At 47.7% G+C, this 23,764-nt stretch overlaps 1 protein-coding gene across 2 annotated transcripts in view; it reads left to right on the top strand.

Annotated features, from left to right (window-relative positions):
- The window catches only part of HHAT (hedgehog acyltransferase), a 349,971-nt gene that overhangs the window by 103,609 nt on the left and 222,598 nt on the right, over positions 1 to 23,764 (top strand). For both annotated transcript variants that reach the window (XM_068279706.1, XM_068279707.1), the window contains one exon: positions 23,469 to 23,619. In XM_068279706.1, coding sequence (XP_068135807.1) covers positions 23,469 to 23,619 — 151 coding nt within the window. The remainder of the gene's footprint in view (positions 1 to 23,468; positions 23,620 to 23,764) is intronic.

The following is a 23,764-nucleotide window of genomic DNA, read 5'->3' on the forward strand; positions in this document are numbered from 1 at the left end:
TGCATACAGATGATAGTTAAAACCCATGGAGGAGATAACCTTGCCAATGGAGGATGTGTATAGCGTGAACAGTAGGGGGCCAATGACCGAACCTTGGGGGACTCCCACCGAGAGGTGGTTGGGGGTGGACGAGGACTCATTGAAGGCGGTCGTGAAGGAGCGGTTGGAGAGGTAGGATGAAAGCCAGGACAGGGCGAGATTGTGAATGCCCAAGGACTGGAGGGACTGGAGGAGTAGGGGATGATCTACTGTGTCAAAAGCTGCTGAAAGGTCAAGGAGGAGGAGAATGGAGAATTTACCTGCAGCTTTAGCTAAGGCAAGGTCATTGACCACTTTGGTGAGAGCAGTTTCGGTTGAGTGGGCAGGCCGAAATCCAGATTGCAGTGGGTCTAGGAGTGAGTTGGCATTGAGGTACTGGGTCAGGCGTTTGTGAACCAGACGCTCCAGGAGTTTTGAGGCAAAGGGGAGGAGGGAGATAGGACGGTAGTTAGAGGGTAGCGAGGGGTCGAGGGAGGGTTTCTTGAGCAGGGGTAGTACAGTGGCCTGCTTGAAGTCTGAGGGGAAGGTGCCTGTGGATAGGGAGAGGTTGAACAGGGTAGTGAGGACTGGGGCCAATTCCGTGAAGTGAGGCTGGAGTAAATCAGAAGGGATGGGGTCAAGGGGCGAAGTAGTGGTATGGGAAGTCTGCAGTAGGTGGTTGACTTCCTCGGTGGTAGTAGGAGTGAAGGATGTGAGGGGAGAATAGGGTGGAGGAGGAGCTGGTTGGGAGGGGGTGGGAGGTGAAGATTGGAGATTGGATATTTCTTGGCGGATGGAGACAATTTTGTTGGTGAAGTGGGTGGCTAAATCTGTGGCAGAGAGGGAGGAAACGGAGGGTGGGGGGGGGGGGGGGGGGGGTGGGTTTAAGCAGGGAGTTGAAAGTGGCAAAAAGACGCCGGGGATTGGAAGCTTGTGCTCCGATAAGCTTGGTAAAGTATTCCTGCTTCGCATGAGCAAGGGCAGCGTGGAACTGCAGCAGGTTGGTCTTGTACTGTAGGAAATCCTGGTTAAGTCTAGTTTTTCTCCATTTCCGTTCAGTGGCACGTGTTTTCCTCTGGAGGTTGCGAGTATGGGTAGTGTGCCAGGGCTGAGGGTTAGGGGGTCGGTGGCGGCGAAATATTGGTGGAGCAGCTTTCTCTAGGGCTGATGAGAGAGTTTGGCGATACTGAGCTGCAGCAAGATTAGGACAGGTTAGGGTGGGGAGAGTGGAGGAGAGGGCATGGAGGGGGTCAGCAAGGACGCTAGGGTTGAGCTTGCGTAGGTCTCGCTGCCATCGACCAGGTGGGTGGGTGGGTAATTTGGAGGTGCTTTCCGTGAAGAGGTTGAAGGTGAGAAGGTGATGGTCTGAGGGTGGAAATTTTAATTGTAATTTATTGTGTTTTATAAAAAAAAAAATGTATGTACATGTAGTTTTATAATTTGGCCACAAGATGGGCACAGTGATTTTTTTTTCATTCCCATCCTGTAAGCGAGAATCTCGCTTAAAGGACGTATAAGGAGGACAAGGGGGGTTTTTTTGGGTTAGAAAGACCGCGACTTCTTATAAGAAGCTGTAGGTCTTTCTACCGGGGACTTAGTTTAATGAATGGGAATTATATTTCCATTCATTGATCTCCGGGCTAAAGGGGAGCACACAATTGTGCGCGAGAGAGCACAGCAGCGCAACAGCAGCGCAACAGCAGCCACCTGAACGTGACAATCACGTCCAGGCGGCGTAAATGATTAATTTTGAAAATGGCCATTACACCATAACAGCTTCCTGCTTACCACACTGTTAAACTGTAGTATCGCCCACTTGAGCCATAGGGAAACATGGACGTTACCTTGCACATTAGTTGTCCTTTCAGTTATAACTGACAGCAACTGATATATATCTGACAGTAACTGATATATTTCAGTTCTGACAAAATCTTGTCAGAAATAGAAGGAATCATTGTAAGAAGAAAATGGTGAGCTTCTGAGAGAAGCTGACAGTGAGGTAAGTATGTGATATTCATTTTCAGGTACATCATGCATTTATGCTAGAGGAAGTTGCCATATTTATTTCCTTTTAAAAATACCAGTTGCCTGGCTGCCCTGCTGATCTATTTGGCTGCAGTTGTGTCTGAATCACACCTGAAACAAGCATGCAGCTAATCTTGTCTGATCTGACAATAATGTCAGAAACACCTGATATGCTGCATGCTTGTTCAGGGTCTATGGCTACAAGTATTAGAAGCAGAGGACCAGCCGGATAGGCAGGTAACTGGCATTGCTTAAAAGGAAATAAATATGGCAGACTCCATGTATCTCTCGGTACAGTTGTCCTCTAAGACATCAACCCCAATACTGAAAAGGCAGCTTATACCGGTAGTGGGAAACTTGAGTTGTGATTGTAGAAAATACATTACTCGGCTGTCATGTGGCAGCTGAGCTTCCTCCTATCGGTAAGGAGACAGTTTTATTGGCTCCTTACCAGGTGATCACTGTGAGCCAATCACAGTGAGCACAAACAAAAGAATGAAAAAAGGTTCTGGTCCTTAAGGGGCCAGGGCCTGCTGGTCTTAAATTAGTTAATTAACGTTACTTAAGATTAATGGCATAGATGTTTATTTAAACAAGGATTTGATAACATCGTTAATTATGGGTGGAACTTTAACCTCATGTTCTTCTGGGGTCCGTGGGGATAAGTACAGCAAGATATCGAACTGGGTGTCTTAATTAGTGGGATTCAAGCCTCATCCAGCCTTTTCTGGTCGATAGAACCTTTGCTCATCATGCGTTCTCATTCGCCTCTATTGACTTGTGGCCAGAGAGAATTGCAAATTGGCCAATAGCTTGACATTTTTTAATGAAAGCCTTGGTGCTGATGGGGAAGCATTGTAACTCTTATGCTACGTACACACATGCGACAATGATCGTTCGTTGAGAACGACGAACAAACTTTTAATTGATGAAAGAACGACCTAAGTAAAGTTAGTTTTAAAAGGTGTGTAACGATCTGATCGTTAGAACGAACGTTACATCACATAAAGCAACTATTGCGCCTGCGCATAAAAATGAGAAGTTTCACAGAGAAATAGTGAAATGCGCATGTCAAGCCTAGTACTTTTGTAAACGATCGTCGTTGGTTAAAATCCGCCGAGACAGAACTTTCTTTTGTAGCGATTTGGCTCGTTCGTCGTTTGCCTTAATAGTCGGTGGTTCGCTTTTTGTAACGATCGTCCTTGGTAAAGATCTGGGAACGATCGTTACAAACGACTATAGTCGCATGTGTGTACGCACCTTTAGCCAAGACTACATTCCAACCAATTATTTATAAGTTAAAGGCTGTAATCCTGAATCCCCAACCCCATTTTTTTCGTGAGGCTTCTTGACCGATCACAGAGTTTGTCACCTGTGGTGCCACGCTAGTTTTGGACCATCCGCAAAGAGACTAGCCAAGCAAACTAGAGACTTGACCCAAAGAGGCACTTCTTAGCGATTTCACTGGCATTTTCAGGATTTGCGGTGCTCTGTGTTTCAGCACATGATTTTCCACATTCAGTCTCGACTTAGAAATATCGCAAAAATGAAGCACGTCACACCTCCAGCAGACCTTCTAACCCTAGTTCATGCCTTCCCTTACATCACGGCTCTATATACAGGCCTTCTTAACAATCAGGCTGATTCACTAAAGTGCGCTAAACCTGCCGCGCACAAGCAGCGTGGGATAAAATTAGTATGCGCATGCTATATCCTCTCAGCGTAGTGTGCGCTCTTAAAGAGGAACGCCAGTGAAAATAATGTAATAAAAAAAGTGCTTCATTTTTACAATAATTGTGTATAAATGATTGTCAATGTTTGCCCATTGTAAAATCTTTTAAATCCCTGATTTATATTCTGACATTTATTACATGATGACATTTTTACTGCTGGCAGGTGATGTAGCTGCTGCATGCTTTTTTGGCAGTTGGAAACAGCTGTAAACAGCTATTTCCCACAATGCAACAAGGTTCACAAACAGGAAACTGCCAGGAGTACCACGGTCCTCAGAGATTCTTGTGGGAGGGGTTTCACCACAATATCAGTCATACAGCGCCCCCTGATGGTCTGTTTGTGAAAAGGAATAGATTTCTCATGTAAAAGGGGTATCAGCTACTGATTGGGATAAAGTTCAATTCTTGGTCGGAGTTTCTCTTTAAAGGAATGCTATCAGTGCCCAAGTGTTCTTAAATGACTACGAATACAAATAATGTCTAAGTAGCTGTGTTAACATTTTCCTATTATTCATGTTAAATATCAGAGGCAAAAGCTGTAATTCATTGTGTGTAGATTTTAGCTACGTTTGGAATGTCTCATTTGCAGAGGTATGAATTTCTGGAATAGTTTTCTCTTTATTCACTTTATAAAATTCACCGAAATCAAAATGTGGACAATACAATACATCTGTTAAGTAAGTAAAACAAGTATTTTTTCCTGAGATAGTATGGCTGACCCTCGTGCCTTAAATGTGTAATGATCTGCTCAGCTGCCTGTGCAGGCAGGCAGCTTTTTGACCATTGTTTAGGTTTGCATGCTGCAGGACTCTGGAAAGGAGAGCTTCTGTCAGTTTTGCAGCTTGTGTTTGCTTAGGAATCTGCATACATTGTCATGCAAATTGCCTGGCCACATTCATTGGAGGCGTGTACTATAAGTACTATGTGTTTCCCACCATGCTTGGCTGGTCATAAGGATTCCTTCCTGTGAAACACTCCTGGAGGAGTGTCAGCCTTACTCTCTGTTTGAAGATCAGCTTAGAGTAATTTCTGAAACTGCGCTAGGCAGGTTCCCCTAGTGCAGTTAGGATTGCTTATCTGTTTTGTTTGTTCTGTTGCGATTGTCCTGTCCCAGCAGTGGTCGACAGGAAATCGTTCTGATCTCTGTTCCTGGAGTATAGCTGGTGCAGCGGTTGCTACCAGCTATCTCTTCTGATCTGTCTCACTTGGATCGCACTAGCATCTTGCGCTAGCGCTGTGGATCCTTCTGTTCTGTCCCCTTGGATCGCACTAGCCACTTTCCGCTAGTGCTGTGGATCCTTCTGTTCTGCCTTCCTGGATCACACTAGCATCCTGTGCTAGCGCTGTGGATCCTTCTGTTCTGCTACTCTGTCTGCCTGGATCGCACTCGCCTAGCGCTAGTGCTGTGGATCCTTCTGTTCTGCTACTCTGTACCTGGATCGCACTAGCATCCTGCGCTAGTGCTGTGGATCCTTCTGTTCTGTCTTCCTGGATCGCGCTAGCCACTTTCGCTAGTGCTGTGGATCCTATCTCTCGCTTGTCCCTGTTTTCGTGTGTCTGTCTCGTCTGCTACGAACGCTTGCTGGGGGCTCGGTGAGGTAACCGTTGAGCAAGCGCTCGCGTCCTCTGTTACATGTTTGTCTGTCGATGGTTAGTTAGGCGTGCTTGTCTCTATTGTGTTTATTACGTGGAGACCGCGCATGAACGCGTGCACTGTTGCGAATGAGTGCGGTGTTCGCGTTCAGTTAGCGTTTGTTATTTTCCGCATCTTCTCATTGTATTATTTGCTGTGCCTTTGCTATCCTCGTATTCTGTTCTGATCTGCCTTGTGTCACTTTTGGCAATCGCCTTTCTTGCGGTTGCGTTTCTGTTTCGTATCTGCTGTTGTGTGTGCGCTGTCGCAGGGTGGCGACTAGATTGGCGCACACACATACAATCTGTCCCTTTGCTCGTTCTCATTCGCAATCGCTTCTCTTGCGATTGCGTTCTGCGCTTCGTACAATTCCTGTCTGGCATTTGTGGAGGTACAGAGGATTGGTTGCTCTGCACTCCCCAGCGCCATCTGCCGACAGGAATTTCCCTCTACGGGTGCGTAGCACCTTTTGCTGGGTTCCTGCAATTATACGCTTGTGGAGGATTTCCGCCGTATCAGCGCACGCGTTGTGCGCCGATCACGGAGAAAGTTCCACAATCGTTACAAAATGCTTGTAAAAAAGTCAAAATGAACACAGATCGTGTAATCCCCAAGCATGTCATTGACTCCAGTGGCAAGTGCGGCAGTGCACACTTTGCCATGCGCAGCAAAACACTGCCCAAGCCCCGGAAAAGCTCACACATGATCTGTAGACAAGCACATCTGCCTGTCTATGTCGGCATGGCTTTGCGCACGGGATACGAAATAAGTGGTGATTGACTGAATTGCCCTATTTTCATTTTTATGCCTTAAGTACAATTAAAAAAGTATTTTCTTGTGTTTCAGTTTTATGTGAGCATTAATCAGTCTCTCCATCAAAGCACTTTATTACATAAATCTCAGCTTATTATAGTTAATTACCGCGGGAATCGTTATCTGCCTCTCTCCATTGTGATGATTCGCCGGTAGTGTGAGTGTATCAGCGGGATCGCAGTGCGGGGCTGAGAGTATCGCCGCTCTATAGAGTCAATAACATCCGGCTCTGGCGATCCGATGCCTGGCAAGCAGGTCCTTGCACATACGTGCGCTTGCCTTTGTGCATGCAAAGCAGCCTGTCATTTTTTTTTAATATTCTCAGGGGTTTGCAGTGAAACATGTGAGCAGAGCGGCAGTCATGAATAATTTCATTCATCTATGAGGTTCTTGCAATGAAAAATCCTCATTCGTTTAGATCCTATGTTCTAGCACAGTGATGGCTAACCTTGGCACTCCAGCTGTGACAAAACTACAAATCCCATCATGCCTCGGTCTCCCTGAGTTATGCTTAGAGCTGTCAGAGTATTGCAATGCTTCATGGGACTTGTAGTTCTACCACAGCTGGAGTGCCAAGGTTAGCCATCACTGTTCTAGCAGAAGGCTACTGTATTTACAGTCTCTTGCTGTTGATGGATGCGTTCCTGCATCCATGACATCGTCGGTGAACCTCTACTTTTAGTCTTTAGCAGATTGCGGTCATGTACCTTTTGAGGGTCCACATTTGATGTGTGTGTATACTGTATGCCTCTAAGGAAGCGGTCTTTGGCCGTGAAACACGTCAGGCAGTCTTTATGTGATATGGAACTCCGACATTGTGTCCGCATGCTTGTCCGTTATCTTGAAGAAACTTTCAAAGAAGAATAAAAGACTAATTGTTCATTTAAAGCCCCGTGATTGTTTATGTATGGAGTCTGTATAGGTTGCTGTATTTTTCGCCATAGAAGATGCTTCGGAATAGAAGCTGTACCCAGGTTTAGAGGGTAAAAACCAGGGAAAAGTGTATAAGTGTGTAAAAAAAAAAAAAAAAAATATATATATATATATATATATATATATATATATATATATATATATATATATTTATTTATACAGTATATATTGTGACGCTGTGTTGTATTTGCAGGTAGGAAACAGGTGTCACACTCCTGAGCTTGCAGATTCCAGCTCTTTTATTTACAGCTTGGCTGGCAAACTATAGCAACATCATTACGAAATAAAACAAAAGGTAACAGAAATCCTAAGCCTGTCTGGCTTCCTAGTCTTCCTCACTATCTGGAAACCTGACTATACTAGTCAAAAGCAAACAAATACAACAGTCATTTTGACCTTCTAGCCCACTCACAGTTCAGTAGTCCCAGGAGCACTCTCTCTGTGTGTCCACTCTCAAGCTTAACATCCACAGTCTGACTTAGAGCAGCGAGCGGCCAATTCAAAAGCTATTTATGCTGCAGCTGCTCTCCCAAGAGTACCAGCCAAATCCTGGCCTGGAGCGTGTGGTCAAGTGTCCCATCCTCACACACTTGACTGGCTCCAGACTCCCATTTCAATCAGGTTTTGTTCTGGTTAGATAAAGCTTGCAGCATCACACCTGTCTGGAGCCTTTTAGCCAATTAACCTGCTCTTTGCCTGAATCCACCATGCAGGTATCTGCCATCTGCTGTGCCGTGAGCCAGGCAATGGATCACCCTGTCACAATATATATATATATATATATATATATATATATATATATATATATACTAAACCTGGTGCGTCTATGTCTCCATGTGCTCCCTTCTGTGCTCAGTGTGTCCCTTTCTACCCCAGAATGTCTCTTTCTTTCCCCAGTGTGTCCCTTTCTACCCCAGAATGTCCCCTTCTGTCTCCAGTGTGTCCCCTTCTGTCTCCAGTGTGTCCCCTTCTGTCTCCAGTGTGTCCCCTTCTGTCTCCAGTGTGTCCCCTTCTGTTTCCAGTGTGTCCCCTTCTGTCCCCAGTGTGTCCCTTTCTGCCCCAGAATGTCCCCTTCTGCCCCCAGTGTGTCCCCTTCTGTCCCCATGTGTCCCTTCTGTCCCCATTGTGTCACCTTCTTCCCCCAGTGTGTGCCTTTCGTCCTCCGATTCCCCCGTATGTCTCGCACTATACTGCTTTGCCCCCTGTGTCTCCCGCATGTTCCTCTGCCTCCCCGTATGAGTATTATGCAGGAGAACAGAGGCGCCAAAAGAATAAAAGGAAGCTAAATGAGCTTAAAAACCAAATTCTTGGTAAATAGAGGAGGTAGTGGTGGACTTGCCTCCTCCAAGTAGACACACAACGACTGTAGTAAGATCAGTCAATATATTTTATTTATGAACTCCAAATATGCAACGCGTTTCGCAGGTTTGATCCCGCTTCATCAGGCAATAACAACAGAGCGATAGCTGTAAACAGAGGTAATTGGCTCATAACCCATGTGTAGGCATAAAGTCATTACAGCTAATGCTCCGTTGTTGTTCATTGCCTGATGAAGCTGGATCAAACCTGTGAAACGTGTTGCATATTTGGAGTTCATAAATAAAATATATTGACTGTGTTTACTACAGTCGTAGTGTGTCTACTTGGAGGAGGTAAGTCCACCACTACCTCCTCTATTTACCAAGAATTTGGTTTTTAAACTCATTTAGCTTCCTTTTATCCTTTTGGTGCCTCTGTTCTCCTGCATAATATTGAGTCCACCCTGGGTTGAGGGTTGAACCCCCTTTTTTCTCATCTACAGAGAGTGACTTCTTATTCCTGAGTGGGGTCAGGAAAATCTCCCCACCTGCCTTTACAGTGGTTGCCTAATGGTAACCCTGGTTTGTGAGTATTAATATTTACTCTATCTAGTAACCATTTACCAGTACATTTTACACTGTTGGGGCTCTTGGTGTTGTTTTTTACCCCGTATGACTATGGACAACTGGCAGCAGCGACTCCCCTCCTCCACAGTTCCTGCTGCGACAGCAGACCTCTTCGCCCCCACACGGCTCCCCCTAGTGAAGACTTCTGCTGATGATGCAATCAGCAGAAGCCGTTACTAGGGTGAGCTGCGTGGAAGGATGAGAAGTCTGCTGTCGCAGCGGGAACTGTGGAGGAGGTGAGCTGCTGCTTGTTCATACTCCTACAGGGGGGGCAGAGGGACATGTGGTCAGAGCAACGCACATAGGGGACAATGCAGGGAGTCCCTAACGTCGCGGCGGGTCAGCGGTTCTTATTGACGGACGTTCGTAAGTCGCGGACTCCCTGCATTTGCTGTTTAAAACGCAGGGACTTTTTCTCCCCATTTTTGGGGGAGAAAAAGTGTGTCTTATGCGACGGAAAATATGGTATATGCAGAGTTCTCCCTTAAGACATAGCGATTCTAGAGAAACTTATTCTAGTGAAACATCTTGTTATTAGAAGTAAATAAGGTCAGCTCTAAGCTACAAGTTGTTCAGTCCGCAAAACACTTTCTTATCCAAGAAATAGTTGGGTGGATATCACAGAAACCCAAAAGATCGTCTTAGTTTGACTGGCATGCTCTGTGGATAGTACGTCAATCGTAGAATCAATAGAAAGCTTCCTATGTTCTAGACACCTATAATCCACCCACAGCCACCTACAGTGGGATGTGACTAATTAACACTTGTTAGGCTGGAGAGTTTTACTGTATATAAGATGCATCCATAATCCTGCTGTGTTCCCCAACCCTGTCCTCAAGGCCCACCAACAGTGCATGTATAGTGGAAATCCACATAGGTAGTTAATTAGCGGTGCTGAGACACTTAATTACCTCACCTGTGAATGTTTGTGGTTTCCTTCAAACATGCTCTGTTGGTGGGCCTTGAGGACAGGATTGGTAAACTCTACCATGGAGGGTTACCCCTTATTCTTATTTTCTTCCACTTTGCTTTCTGCTGCTTCACAATATACTATTATTTTCTGCTTCCTGATTTCCTGTAACCAAGATGGCTACAGAATGAACGATTTGTATTGCTGATGTTGCAAATAAAATTCCTCGATGGTCTGCGTATCTGCTGAGCGGCTGTGGGAACTTCCAACTGATAGAGACAGGCTATGATCATTGGTGCCGAAAATATTTCAAATAAGAAGCTCAGATCAATATTTACATATATAATATTTAAACATTTTTAAATTCATAGAATTCCCCTTTCGTAAGGAAAGGATGATAGCACAGATCGGTGCTGCACAAGTCTGTGTATTTTAATGTTGCTGAAAATTAAATCTGCAGCCTTCTAGGATTTACCAAAATTGACAAAAAGCTCAAATTTCTCTTTATTTTTTTTTTTTATTTTTTTTTAAAGGTGCCTCTAGCGGCAAACCCAAATGTGTCCACGTAATACTGTATTTGAAGTGACCCTGAAAAGTGCCCCAAATGATCACTTACCTTGGTAGACGGAAGCCTGTCCCGTCATCCTTCACCCAGCCACTCCAGTGCTGCGTCCCCCGAAAGACCGCCGACAAGGGCTTGGAGATGGCTCATGCATGTACAGTAGCACGGACCTGATCCGGCCCTGCCTTTTCTGCCCAAGCTCGAGAAGGCCCATGCTATTGCCCAGGACCCAGAGGCTTCCCTCTCCCAAAGGTATTTATTTATTGTATTTATAAAGCACCAACATATTACCAGGGCTGTGGAGTCGGTACAAAAATCTTCCGACTCCAACTCCTTGCTTTATGAAACCACAACTCCAACTCCGACTCCGGGTACCCAAAATGGCTCTGACTCCTCGACTCCGACTCCTTAGTCTAATACTTACCAGGGCTGTTGATTTTGTACAAAACTCATCCGACTTCCGACTCCTCAGTTTACGAAACCTCGACTCCGACTCCGGGTGTCCAAAATTGCCCCGACTCCAACTCCTCGACTCCGACTCCACAGCCCTGCATACTAAGGTTACAGACAATATTTAGGGGTGACATACAGCAATATGACAATACAGGAATACAAGAAAAACCAGATCACGCAGCACAGTAGGAGTACAAGGTAATGCTTAGTCACTGGATGGAGCATGGAGATTAGTCAAGTTGAGTTCACTCAGATCCATAGGATGGGTGTACGGTAATGGGAGGTGCATGATCAGGTAGGAGACATAAGGAGGAGCCTACCCGAAGGCTTACAATCTAGAGGGACAGGTAGGGACTAGTGGTGCTCAAATACCCCTTTTTAAAATTCGAGTTTGGTCGAATTCGAATAGTAAATTATTCGAGGTCAGTCGAATATTCGAGTCGAATAATTTTTACTATTCGATTCGACCTCGGAATTCGAGCTCACTATTCGAGTCGGTATTCGAGCTCATTATTCGAGCTGACTATTCGAAATGGCCTTAAATAGCTTCCAACACTTGTTTTGAGGGTGAATGATGCAAGAAACCTCTTTTTTTCCAAGTAACAACAGCAAGTGATTATGTGGGGATGTTCCTTTAAAAAAAAAAAAAGGTGAAAAGAGAAGTTGTGTCCAGAATTTTGTTCAGTACTGTATATACTTCTTCTTCTTCTTCTTCTTTATCTTCTATATCTTCTTCTTCTTCTTCTATATCTTCTTCTTCTATATCTTCTTCTTCTTTTATATTGTCTTCTTCTTCTTCTTCATCTTCTTCATCTTCTTCATCATCATCTTCTTCTTCTTCATCTTCTTTTTCTTCATCTTCTTCATCTTCTTCTTCATCTTCTTCATCTTCTTCATCTTCTTCTTCTTCTTCATCTTCTTCATCTTCTTCATCTTCTTCTTCATCTTCTTCATCTTCTTCATCTTCTTCTTCATCTTCTTCATCTTCTTCATCATCTTCTTCATCTTCTTCTTCATCTTCTTCATCTTCTTCTTCATCTTCTTCATCTTCTTCATCTTCTTCTTCATCTTCTTCATCTTCTTCATCTTCTTCTTCATCTTCTTCATCTTCTTCTTCATCTTCTTCATCTTCTTCTTCTTCATCTTCTTCATCTTCTTCTTCATCTTCTTCATCTTCTTCTTCATCTTCTTCATCTTCTTCATCTTCATCTTCTTCTCCTTCTTCTTCTCCTTCTTCTTCTTCTTCTTCTTCTTCTTCTTCTTCATCTTCTTCTATATCGTCTTCTTCTTCACTTATTTCTCTTTTCAATTTTTTTTTTTTAAAGAAATGCAGCTATTTTTGAGCGTAACAAATAGCTGGTGGCGCACGCATGTTGGAAGCGCCATTGTATGTGCTCCCTGGCAGTGGAAACACACAGACAGCAGGAGGTAAATTCAGCAGCAGGAGGAGGAGGATGAGTGTGTGGCAGCAGGCAGTCAATGAGGCAGGCAGCGTGACATAATAGCCCTGGTACCTAGCGGTGATACCAGGGCTGTAAAAAAACACAGCAGGCAGGAGGTCCCAGACAGCGGTCGTGCAGCCCACATTGTGTCCAATACACAACTGGGACAACACAGTTTTCAACCCGGGCACCTCAGAAAAATTAAACCTTTTTTTTTTTTTTTTTTTTTTTTTTGTTTTTACAACAAATTACACAGATATAGCTATTTTTTGACGTAATAGCTGGTGGCAGAGTGGCAGCAGAAGGTAAATCTGTGTACCCTGGCAGTGGGAAACACAGACAGACAGCAGCAGCAGCAGGAGGAATGGAGGAGTAATTATGTGTGCAGCTATTGTTTGACGTAATAGCTGGTGGCAGACTGGCAGCAGAAGGTAATTCTGTGTACCCTGGCAGTGGGAAACACAGACAGACAGCAGCATCAGCAGGAGGAATGGAGGAGTAGTGTGAGTGTGGCAGCAGGTAGGCAGCGTGACATAATAGCCCTGGTACCTAGCGGTGATACCAGGCCGTAAATAAACACAACAGGAGGTCCCAGACAGCGGTCGTGCAGCCCACATTGTGTCCAATACACAACTGGGACAACACAGTTTTCAACCCGGGCACCTCAGAAAAATTAAACCTTTTTTTTTTTTAATGGTTTTTTGGTTTTGTTTGTAAAACAAATCACACAGATATATAGCTATTGTTTGACGTAATAGCTGGTGGCAGAGTGGCAGCAGAAGGTAAATCTGTGTACCCTGGCAGTGGGAAACACAGACAGACAGCAGAAGGGCAGTACACAGCAGCCCACTGTAGGTGTAAAATGTGTGGCTGCAGGCGACGTAATAGTCAAAGTGAACCAGGCTGGCTTAGTGAGCAGGAGCCAGGAGGTGGTAAAGGGTGGTAAGGCACATTAACGATGGTTCTTAGCCAGTTCATGTCCCCCTCTCGCCGACAACAGGGGCCAGGAACTCGCCTTCCACCCACGCCTGGTTCATCTTGAGAAACGTCAGTCTGTCCACAGACTTGTGAGACAGACGTGAGCGTTTCTCGGTGACCACACCACCAGCTGCACTGAAGCAGCGCTCGGACAGCACGCTGGAAGGGGGGCAGGACAGCACTTCCAGGGCGTACTGCGCCAGCTCGCTCCAGATCTCCAGGCGCTTGACCCAATACTCCATGGGATCAACAGGGGCATCGCTGTCAAGCCCGCTGTAGGACCCCATGTAGTCAGCCACCATGCGGGTCAGGCGCTGGCTGTGACCGGTGGAGGATGCTGCTGCATGCACCTCCTCTCTAGTCACTGCTGCCGGAGCCTCTACAGTCCTGTAGAGCTCGTGGCTGAGATACAGCAGGTCTGTGGGGCGCTTGCTGCTGGATGCAGGCACCTGCTGCTGCCTCTGTGCTGGCTGCTGGACAGTGGGGGTGGAAGGCTGGGGGAAGGCTTCCTCCAAGCGCTCAACAAGGGCCTGCTGCAAGCTGCTTATTTGTTGCGCTGGGTCTCCTCCTGCAGGCGGCAGGAACTGGCTCAACTTCCCCTTGAGGCGTGGGTCCAACATCATGCTGATCCAGATGTCCTCCCTCTGCTTCATCTGGATCACCCTGGGGTCCCTGCGCAGGCACGTCAGCATGTGCGCTGCCATTGGGAAGAGGCGGGCCACGTCTGCTGGCACATCGACGGCAGTGCTGCTGTCCTCATCCTCCTCCTCTGCCTCGTCAGCCTCATCCTCTCTCCACCCCCGCACCAACTCAGCTGCACTGTGCTGCTCCCCCTCATCAGCAGCAAGGTCAGGGACCTCCACCAAGTCCTCCTCCTCCTCCCCCTCAGAGGTGGACTGTGCAGCTGCTTGCCGCTCCTGCTGGTCCAAGGCTGCCGCTCCCTGTTCCAGCAAAGCATCGAGGGCCCTGTTCAGCAGACAAACCAGGGGCACCCACTCGCAGACCATAGCATGGTCCCTGCTCACCATGTTAGTGGCCTGCAGAAAGAGAGCCAGCACTAAGCACACCTGCTACATGTGCCTCCAGTCATCATCGGGGACGATGGACGGGATGTTGCTGGTCTTGTCCCTTCTCTGAGCGGCGGAAACAGTGGCCAGGGCAAGGTACTGTTTGACAGCGCGCTTCTGTTCAACCAGACGCTCCAACATCGCCAGGGTGGAGTTCCAGCGAGTCGGAACGTCAAGGATCAGCCGATGGCGTGGCAGATCCAGCTCCTTTTGCACGTCTTCCAGGCTCGCACAGGCTGCAGCCGAGCGCCGGAAGTGACGCACAACGTTCCTTGCCGTTTCCAGCAGTTCGCCCATCCCCTGGTAGGTGCGCAAGAACTTCTGCACCACCAGGTTCAGCACGTGGGCAAGACAGGGGATGTGGGTCAGGTTTCCCCTGTCTATTGCGGCAACCAGATTGGCCCCATTGTCGGCCACCACCTCTCCGACTCTGAGGCCTCTGGGGGTCAGCCAAATCCTCTCCTGCTCCTGGAGTTTGGCCAACACATGGGTTGCCGTCAGCTTGGTCTTCCCAAGGCTGACCAAGTGCAGCAGCGCTTGGCAGTGGCGGGCCTTCACGCTGCTGCTGAGGCGGGGGGTTTGGCCAGGTGTGCCGGAGGATGGCAGAGGATCGGAGGAACCTGCTGCAGTTCCCCTGACCCTGCGGGGTGGCACCACCCACTGTGTTGCTGCTGCTGCTGTGCCCGCTGCTGCTCTCCCATCCTCACCCCCTTCCACCAAGCTGACCCAGTGGACAGTGAAGGACAGGTAGCGGCCTGTCCCGAAGCGGCTGCTCCAGGAGTCCATGGTGACGTGGACCCTTTCACCAACCGTGTGCTCCAGCCCTCGCTCCACATTGGCCATCACAAAGCGGTGCAGTGCAGGAATGGCCTTGCGGGCAAAGAAGTGTCTGCTGGGGAGCTGCCAGTCTGGGGCTGCGCAAGCAAGCAGCACATGAATGTCGCTCCCCTCCTGCACGAGCGTGTACGGCAGGAGTTGGGAGCACATGGCCCGTGCCAGCAAGCCGTTCAGCTGCCGCACGCGACGGCTGCTGGGAGGCAGAGCCCTAACCACCCCCTGGAAGGACTCGCTCAAAAGGCTCTGGCGTGGCCTTTTGCTGGCACGGGAATCAGCAGACACAGCGGAGGAGGCCACTGAGGACTGGCTGCCAGAACAGGCCTCAGTGTCGGCGGCAGGAGTTGCAGAGGGGGGAGGAGCAGTGCGTTTCCGCACTCCTGCTGGTGCTGCTGGAGGAGCAGGAGGGCGGGTGGCTGCTGTTGCTGCTGCTGCTGAAGGCTGTGCAGTGATGGGTGTGGTGCCACTGCCAGCACCAGATGCCTTCAGCCTCTGGAACTCCTCATGCTGGTGGAAATGTTTCGCAGCAAGGTGGTTGATGAGCGAGCTGGTGCTGAACTTTAAGGGGTCTGCACCTCTGCTCAACTTCCGCTGACAGTGGTTGCAAGTGGCGTACTTGCTGTACACAGTGGGCATGGTGAAATATCGCCAGATTGGTGACAGAAACATCCCCCTACGGCATGGAAGCGCTGCTGCCTGTCTCCCTGTGGTGGTTGGGGGGGGGCTTGGGTGCGGCTGGTGGTGGTACTGGCAGATGCTGCTGCTGCTGCTGCTGAGCCTGAGACACCAGCAGGCTGTGGGACCTGCCTACTGCTGCCAATGCTTGCAATGATGCGCCTCCTTGCAAGGCCCACAAGCGCATCCTCCTCCTCCTCCTCAGAGCTGCTGAGGACGACATCCCCTGGAGGTGGTGGCACCCAGTCTCTGTCTGTCACCGGGTCATCATCATCCTCCCCCTCCTGAAACATGTCCTGCTGGGATGATGACCCCCCAAACTCCTCTCCTGATGCATGGATGGGCTGCTTGACTGTCGCCACAGTCTTGCTGTCCAATCCCTCATCCCCCAAAGTGCCCATCAGCATCTCCTCCTCCAAATCGCCAACAACAGCAGACAATACCCTGATGGTGCCTGGGGTAAAAATACTGCTGAGTGACAGGTCGCCAACTTGTGACGGTGAACTGGCCTCCTCCCCAGACCCTGCTGGGCGGCTGCTGCGAACAGGGGTGGTGGTGGTGGTGGTGGTGAGGGTGGAGGCCTCGGATGCAGAGCTGATGGCGGGCTGCTCATCCTCCGTCATCAGTTGCACCACAGTGGATGCATCCTTTTCCTCAATGGGACGTTTCCGACCCGGCTGGAGGAAAATAGGAGCAGGTGCTACACACTGCTGCTGCTGTGTCTCTGCAGCGTGAGTTGCAGATGCTCCTGCTGGGCGGCGCCCAAGGCGTCCACGGCCAGTGGCTATGGGAGGAATGTTAGCCACTGACGCTGCTGCTGCTGCTGCGGAACTGTGCATGGTGGCGCGGCTGCGGCCTGCCACAATGCTGCTCCCTCTCCTCCTGATTCCCTTGCTGCCCTTCCCCTTGCCCAAACCGCGCTGGCTGCCACTTCCAGACATCTTCGATGTTTTGGGCATAAAGACAAAAGTTTTTGAAAAGGGCGGGAGAAAAGTGGGGTACTTTAATGGAGTGGGTTGGTGGGTGAGGTGACTGAGTGAGTGTCCCGACTCGCTAGTACAGTAAGTAAGTAGTAACAGTCAGGAAGTACAACTAGCAGCAGTTACAATAATCAGTAGTAATCACAAGGAAATAGAGTGTGTGTACACTACAGACAGTGAGTGCACGCACGCGCAAACACGCGCAGGAGCTGGCCTATGAACAGAGAGTGAGTGAGTGTCCCTAGTACAGTAAGTAAGTAGTAACAGTCAGGAAGTACAACTAGCAGCAGTTACAATAATCACTATCAGTAGTAATCACAAGGAAATAGAGTGTGTGTACACTACAGACAGTGAGTGCACGCACGCGCAAACACGCGCAGGAGCTGGCCTATGAACAGAGAGTGAGTGAGTGTCCCTAGTACAGTAAGTAAGTAGTAACAGTCAGGAAGTACAACTAGCAGCAGTTACAATAATCACTATCAGTAGTAATCACAAGGAAATAGAGTGTGTGTACACTACAGACAGTGAGTGCACGCACGCGCAAACACGCGCAGGAGCTGGCCTATGAACAGAGAGTGAGTGAGTGTCCCTAGTACAGTAAGTAAGTAGTAACAGTCAGGAAGTACAACTAGCAGCAGTTACAATAATCACTATCAGTAGTAATCACAAGGAAATAGAGTGTGTGTACACTACAGACAGTGAGTGCACGCACGCGCAAACAAGCGCAGGAGCTGGCCTATGAACAGTGACTGAGTGAGTGTCCCTACTACAGTAAGTAAGTTGTAACTGTCAGGAAGTAGAATTTACAATAATCAATCAGTAATCAGAAGGAAATAGTGTGTGTACAGTACACAGACAGTGAGTGCACACACACACGCAGGAGTCCGAGCTAGTAGCCTAGTATGAACAGTGACAGTGAGTGTCCTAGTACAGTTACAGTAGTATATAACAATCACTAAGTAGTAAAGGGACAGCAGAAATACTGTCTAATACTATCTAATACTAATACTGTCTAATACTAATGAGAAATAAACTAACAGAGGACAGGAGGACAGCTGCCCACACAGGCAGGCCCTGAGGCCTAAAGCTGTAAGCCTGCAGCAGCTGGCCTGTCTCTATGTAACACAAAAGCTACTAACTAAAATACAATGTCTATCTAACTAACAACAATATAGGTGTGTATAGGAGGTGTATGTGAGCAAAAACGCTAGGTAAATGACCACAATAAAGCTCTTGCTAAGCCAAAGCACAAAGGAGCAACTCTCTCTCTATGCAAGTCTCAGGCAAGGACGGAGAAACGGAACATGGCGGCCGCTATTTATAGGGTAGGGGCTGGCCAGGGTCCCCCTCTGTGATTGGCTGCCGTCAGAGGGCCTGGGAGCCCTCTGATTGGCTCTAAGGACATCAATCTGGGCTATGACGCTATTCGAGCTCGGTATTCGAGCTCGAATAGCGCCGTTTGCTCGAATAGCTCGAATAGTGAATGGGCTATTCGCGTTTACTCGAATAGCCCATTCGAATAGCCGCAGCTATTCGGAGCTCGAATACCGAGCTCGAATAGCTGAAAAAGAGCTCGAATATTCGAGCTACTCGAATATTCGAGCTCTGCTGAGCACCACTGGTAGGGACACAAAAGGTAGGGGACCAGATCCCAGCTGTGAGTTCAAAGCACCAGTTGGGGGGGGGGGGGGTTTAGGCCAGAGTGAAAAGGTGAGTTTTTAAGGCCTTCTTAAAGAAAACCTGTAGCTAAAAAAAGTTCCCCTGGGGGGTACTCACTTCTGGTGGGGGAAGCCTTCAGATCGTATCGAGGCTTCTCCCATCCTCCTGTGTCCCACGGCGGTCTCGCTGTGCCCCTCCGAACAGCGGAGATGTAAATATTTACCTTCCCGCCTCCAGCGCAGGCGCAGTATCGGCTCTCCGCTCAGAGATAGACGGAAATAGCCGATCGCTGTCGGTCCTCTGTACTGCACAGGTGCAAGTCTCCTGCGCCCACATAGTAGAGCGGACCCGACAGAGATCGGCTATTTCCACCCATCTCCGTGCTGAGAGCCACGACAGCGCCCCCGCTGGAGCCATCATCAAGCTGGAACCTATACTTCAGTCAGCATGGGGCTGGATGCCAGGGAGCGGTCAGGAGCTGCAATCGTCAGTAGGATTCATAAGGTGAGTGAAGCTTGTTTACATTGCGATCACCAGCGATCGTAGTGATCAGGAGCCAATTGGCACGGCCTCCTGATTAATGCCTGGAGATTAAGCAGTCTGCTTGACCGCTTTATCTCCTGTCTTGTGTGTGTGCAATCATGGGGTAAACGTGCAGATAGCTTAGTGCAAAAACTACATCGGTGCTGAGGCTTACAGCCACAAGCATGACGTAAATCTTGCTGCGCTGGTCTGGAAAGGGTTATAGCATACCTAAAGTCAACAACTAAATAAAAGTTAGAGACTAACCTCAGTAGAGGGAAGTGTCTGGATAGTCCAGAGGCTTCCTGATCATCTTTGACCCCACAGATCCAGCGATGGGACCCTCTGAACACACTTGCCAAGAGCTTTCATTGCTTTTTCCGTGTACAAGTGGCTCCATGATTCTGTACAGGCCCCTAGGCTAACTTTCTTGTACAGCACCATGTGCAGCCCCCTCTTCCATGTCTTAATAGTCATGTACAGCAGCTCTCTTCAATTATATACAGATCTCTTGTGCAGCAGCTCTCCTCTTCCGTGTATTGCTCCCCTTTGCAGCCTCTTCCTCCATGTGCAGCAATCACTCTTCCATGTCCAGCTGCCCCTTGCCCAGCTGCCACCCAAGGCCCGAGCCTTGGAGGCCTTCCCAAAAATCTGTTCCTGAGTGCGGCCACGCGTGTACACGGACAGGAGCGCAGCCATGAAGAAAAAGAGGTTCCCGGCGAGCAGCGGTGGTGTTGAGGAGGATCAGAGAAGAGAGATTATCCAGTGACTTTACTGTAAGTAAGTATCTAACTTTTCTTCTTCTTTTCACAGGGTTGCTTTAAAAAATGCAGTTTACAGCTTTGGCCCTGCCACCTTTATTTCTCTGCAGCCAAAGATTTTTATTGCATTCTGTTATAATTTTCCTCAGATTTAAAGAAAATAAACAAACACTAACTTATTATGCAGGCGAACAGAGGCGCCAAAAGGATAAAAGGAAGCTAAATGAGCTTAAAAACCAAATTCTTGGTAAATAGAGGAGGTAGTGGTGGACTTACCTCCTCCAAGTAGACACACAACGACTGTAGTAAAGACAGTCAATATATATTATTTATGAACTCCAAATATGCAACGCGTTTCGCAGGTTTGATCCCGCTTCATCAGGCAATAACAACGGAGCAATAGCATATGTGGTCAGTAGAAGAGCCAGGCACCTCTGTGTCACTGTGTCTGGCTCTTCTACTGACCACATATGCTATTGCTCCTTTGTTATTGCCTGATGAAGCGGGATTAAACCTGCGAAACGCGTTGCATATTTGGAGTTCATAAATAAAATATATTGACTGTGTTTACTACAGTCGTTGTGTGTCTACTTGGAGGAGGTAAGTCCACCACTGCCTCCTCTATTTACCAAGAATTTGGTTTTTAAGCTCATTTAGCTTTCTATTATCCATTTGGCGCCTCTGTTCTCCTGCATAATATTGAGTCCACCCTGGGTGGAGGGTTGAACCCCCTTTTTCTCATCTACAGAGAGCGATTTCTTATTCCTGAGTGGGGTCAGGAAAATCTCCCCACCTGCCTTTACAGTGGTTGCCTAATGGTAACCCTGGTTTGTGAGTATTAATATTTACTCTATCTAGTAACCATTTACCAGTACATATTACACTATTGGGGCTCTTGGTGTTCCTTGTTTTTAAACACTAACTTATGAGCAACCAGCGCCACCTTGTGATAAGCTGGAAAAATAACAAATGCTTACACAGTTGTAACTGAAGAATGATTTTATTACAATAATAAAATGTGAGTACAAAGCCACTTAAAAAAAACCAAACAAGATTAATTTTCTTTTCCGGATTGCTGATGATCGCCCATGATCTCTGTTGTAAAACGTGAGCTGCGACACTAAAAATCAAACCTCAAATTCATTTTTACAAAAGACTGGGAGAGCCTTGTCGTCACCTTTGGTTATGAAGTTTCCGGCATGTTTTCTTACACCTTTCAGAAGACAGCCGGGATCCGAGAGATGCCTTGAAGAAGTTATTGCCGTGCTATGCCGGTGTGCTCAGAATATCCATCTAAATGATAATGAAATGCAAACGCGCAACCCCATTGTGTATGCCGTCTTCCGTGCATCATTATGATAAGGTGAAAATGATAGAACGCGGAGCATCAGATACGCCGCCAGGAACACAAATCAGCCAACCTAATGGCATTTTACGGGCAGCGCCGCAGCGATTGTAGCGACACAAGACAAATAACAGAGGGGCGATGATTACTGCCGCGAAGCCGCGACGCCCGCCACCGCGACGCTTTGTCACACTTTAATATTGTTCTTCTCGGAGCCTTCGCTCATAGAACATGTATGTGGCTGAGACGGGATCTCCCCGAGGGGGACTGTCACTGTAAAGGCGCTGTCTGTAGACCCGCAGGAGAAAGCGCATTATAGGCATTAACATGCATGGCCAATGTATTATGGGCATTAACATGCACGACGAACCTATTATAGGCGTTAACATGCGTGACAAACGTATTATAGGCATTAATATGCATAACGGACGTATTTTAGGAATTCGCGTGAATAGCAAACATATTTTCTCCATTTAAATTTGAAAGGCAAACTTGGCCTACGGTGGTATGAAGCTGCATAGAGCTGCTAGACTGTGATGAGCTAAAATACTGTATTTTTTGGACTATAAGACTTACTTTTTCTCCCCCACAAGTGTGTGTGCTTGGGGGAGTAACTGCGTCTTATTGTCCAAATGCAGGGAGTTCCTGACTTGTGAATGCAATGGTAATTCAGGGCTCCGCCGGTTGCCGGACCACAAATGACTTCTTCCTCTAAGTTGGGACAACTTGGAGGGGGAATAGTATTTATTGCCGCCAGAGAGTTCTGCGGTGGGTCGCCGGTGAGTTGGGGCGATGTGGTGCGTGTCACTAAACTCACCAGGGAGTATATATGCCGGGGAAGCCAATTAACATCTGTATGTTTTTGGGGTGTAGGGGGAAACTAGAGTGCCCGGAGGAAACTCGGTATTTTGGACTGGGCACTTTTTGCTCATATGTAAATAACAGCTGAGATTTTTTTCCCCCACAATAATGCCTCTTGTACATTGTCTTGTTATCTTTTTGGAGACGCCTATGTCATTTCCCATCAAAAAATCACTTGCTGGTTGAATAAAAGTAACTTTAAAGTGAACCAGAAACGAAGCACCCTCTTGTATTTTACCATATATATATCAGTGGGAACATTAGAGAAAACGCCTTCCCTGCTCTCTGTTTCATCCTTCACTGCTCAGTCTGCTTGTTATCAGCCCTGATAAAATCCCCGACTGAGCATTCAGTCTGGATTTGCTCAGGAATCATTATAGCTGAGTCTGTCTACTTTGATGTTTCTTCAAGCCCAAGCCTGCCCCCTTCTGGCTCTGCTATAATGACTCAGCTATAATGATTCCTGAGCAAAGCCAGACTGAATGCTCAGTCGGGGATTTTATCAGGGCTGATAACAAGCAGACTGAGCAGTGAAGGATGAAACAGAGAGCAGGGAAGGCGTTTTCTCTAATGTTCCCACTGATCTATATGGTAAAATACATGAGGGTGCTTCGTCTCTGATTCACTTTAACCTCCTTGGCGGTTCAATTTTTCCGCCAAGGAGGCTGCATTGCACTTTTTTTGAATATTTTTTTTGTTTCATGTAGCTACCTGAGTGGTAGCTACATAAAACACCACTAGAGGGCGCATGTGTCCCTCTAGTCCGATCGCCGCCGGCAACAAAAGTAAACAGGAGTTTGCGTATAGAACGCGATCTCCTGTTTGGCTTCTCCTGTCGCCATGGCTACGATCGGAATGACGTCATGGACGTCAGCCGACGTCCTGACGTCAGGCCCATCCGATCCAGCCCTTTGCGCTGCCCGGAACTGATTGGTCCAGGCTGCGCAGGGCTCTGGCGGGGGGGGCCCTCTTCCGCCGCTGCGTGCGGCCGATCACCGCAGAGCAGCGGCGATTGAGCTGGACGCGCAGCTAGCAAAGTGCTGGCTGCGCGTACAGCAATTTACAGAAAGGAAATCGCCCCACCAGGGGCTGAGAAATCCTCCGCGGCGGCTTACCCCGAGCTCAGCTCGGGGTTACCGCTAAGGAGGTTAAGTCAACATTTGCCAGGGGTATGAATTATTATGGGCAGCACTGTAAACCAGGGAGAGGAAAGATTTTACACTGGGCAAACACTGACTAAATAATCTATACATGAATATTGTAAAAAATAAGCCATTTTATTCTTTATTTTCACTACAGGTCCTATTTATCTTTTTCCTCCGTTTTGTGTCTCTTTCAGGAGGTCTGGCGTTGGCTCAGGTGCTTTTCTTCTATGTGAAGTATTTGGTTCTGTACGGTTTTCCGGCACTGATCATGCAGCTGGATGGATTGGCTGCCCCGGCCTTACCGCGCTGTGTAAGCACCATGCACTGCTTCAGCGGCATATGGAGGTGAGTGAAGACCGTTAGTCAATGTTTAGTGATCTGTTCTTTGGGGTGATTTATTCTCATTCACATTAATTGCAGGTAAGTCGTTTCCTGAATGAGGTGCAGGTTATCTGTTGCTAGGCTCACTGTTTTGTGTCTTTTATGATTT

Source organism: Hyperolius riggenbachi, chromosome 4 (assembly GCF_040937935.1).
Source record: "Hyperolius riggenbachi isolate aHypRig1 chromosome 4, aHypRig1.pri, whole genome shotgun sequence".
Lineage (NCBI taxonomy): Eukaryota > Metazoa > Chordata > Amphibia > Anura > Hyperoliidae > Hyperolius > Hyperolius riggenbachi.